This window comes from Triticum dicoccoides, chromosome 5A (assembly GCF_002162155.2).
Source record: "Triticum dicoccoides isolate Atlit2015 ecotype Zavitan chromosome 5A, WEW_v2.0, whole genome shotgun sequence".
NCBI classification, from domain to species: domain Eukaryota; kingdom Viridiplantae; phylum Streptophyta; class Magnoliopsida; order Poales; family Poaceae; genus Triticum; species Triticum dicoccoides.
Window position 1 is genome coordinate 647,445,435 of NC_041388.1, and position 1,823 is coordinate 647,447,257.

General features: G+C 49.5%; 1 protein-coding gene across 1 annotated transcript; it reads right to left on the bottom strand.

Annotated features, from left to right (window-relative positions):
• Positions 1 to 510: 510 nt before the first annotated feature.
• Positions 511 to 1,365, bottom strand: LOC119303718 (histone H2A.1-like). Its single transcript, XM_037580855.1, has 2 exons — positions 1,117 to 1,365; positions 511 to 1,016 (listed from the first exon to the last, which is right to left on the bottom strand). The coding sequence occupies exons 1-2, from the start codon at positions 1,291 to 1,293 to the stop codon at positions 753 to 755; spliced, it is 441 nt and encodes a 146-aa protein (XP_037436752.1). The 5' UTR covers positions 1,294 to 1,365; the 3' UTR covers positions 511 to 752.
• Positions 1,366 to 1,823: the final 458 nt, after the last annotated feature.

Here is a 1,823-nt window from a genome sequence, read left to right on the forward strand (position 1 = left end):
GCATCAATTTCCTTATTTACCCCAGCAATACTGTATTTACCCTCCTGTCACAAAAATTCTTCTACTAGTACCTCATCTGGAGGGCCTGACTACTAGCTCTGCCCTTGTCTTAAATTTTGATTGATGAGCGTTGCGATGTCTTAATTTTTCAGTAAGCAGTAGTTCGGTCCAATAGTAGTACTGTACTACCTCATTTGCCAAGGGCATCATATACTACATGTAACTAGCGAAAGTTTAGATCCCTTGTCACCGGCTCAACTAGAACAGGAAAAAAAATGCTTAATAATCTGCAACCAACTGAGCTAGAGGGGGGGAAGATCAAAATTGAATTGTCTGAAAGAATGTTTTGGTTTTTTGTAATTTCCTGACGCATAATCAAGCATGGACAAGTCTTAATTCGGCATGTTTGTCTGCAAAGAGTTTTGAAGAAACTTGCGTTTACAGTTAAAGTCTTCTTTATCCAAATTAGTTCTGTTATCGTCTTATAAACTGACAGAAGGTACAAGGGGATAGATGCACACTTTCTGAAGCAAAAGCAGCGCAACAAACATTCAGTAGAGCACATGATGGTGAAGGATTGCATCTTCAGCCATTCTCGACATTAATCGGGTACAACAGAGCCCTTACTGGCTTGCTCATCGAAGTGATGAAAGAGCCACTAGACTATAGGCAATTAGATACACATGATCCAATGAATCAAAAGTCTCATCATCTTCTCCCTGAATCAAGGAGCAGGCTAGGCTACGGGGCGCCTACTCCTTGGTGGCGACGGCCTTCTTCTTGGGGGACTTTGTGGCGGCCTTCTTCTTGGGCGACTTGGCCTCCTTCTCGGCGGCGGCGGACTTCTTGGGGAGCAGCACGGAGTTGATGTTGGGGATCACGCCGCCGTGGGCGATGGTCACGCCAGCGAGCAGCCTGCCGAGCTCCTGGTCGTTGCGGACGGCGAGAAGCAGGTGGCGGGGGATGATGCGTGTCTTCTTGTTGTCTTTGGCAGCGTTGCCTGCAAGCTCCAGGACCTGAGATTCAGAAGCCCACCCATACAAAATCAGTCATCTGTCGAGCACGAGAAGAACAGAGCAGAAGAGATGCTCGGGGACAGGAAAGATGGGTACATACCTCGGCGGCGAGGTACTCGAGGACGGCGGCGAGGTAGACGGGGGCGCCGGAGCCGACGCGCTGGGCGTAGCGGCCCTTCTTGAGGTAGCGCCCGATGCGGCCCACGGGGAACTGGAGCCCGGCCTTCACGGAGCGGGTAACCGCCTTCTTCCTGTCGCCGCCCTTCCTTCCTGCCATCTTTCTCCTCCTCCGGCGAGCTGGAAACTACTCGAGATGCGTCGGCGGCGGTGCTTGCTCGAAATGCTCTGAGTCTGTGTGTTGGGACGGCGGCGAGGGCGCGGCTTTTATTGGAGGCAGGAGCTTCAGGGCAGGGGAGGGCGATCCGCGTGACGTAGTGCGCTCACCGTCGGATCTTGGGGGAGCGGACGGTGGAGATTGGTTTGGCTGGCGGCGATCCGTGGGAGGGTCCGATCGGCGAATCAGAGAGCAGGGATGTTGTTTTTACCACTGGCACTTGGTTCTCTCTCTGCAGCATTTATACATGATATTTTTTTCACACTTATCTTGCATCCAATAGACATTTCACTTAGAGAAATCTGGTTATAAACTTCCTCCGTTCACCAATCACGATAAAATAAATCCAGCAAATGCTACTTATGCAAATTGTAAAAAAAATGTTATGTGGTAGTACTAGATTTTTTATCAATGTTTGCATAAGTGGATGATAAAGTACATCAGTGTCTAACGACACAAACCATTTACAATTT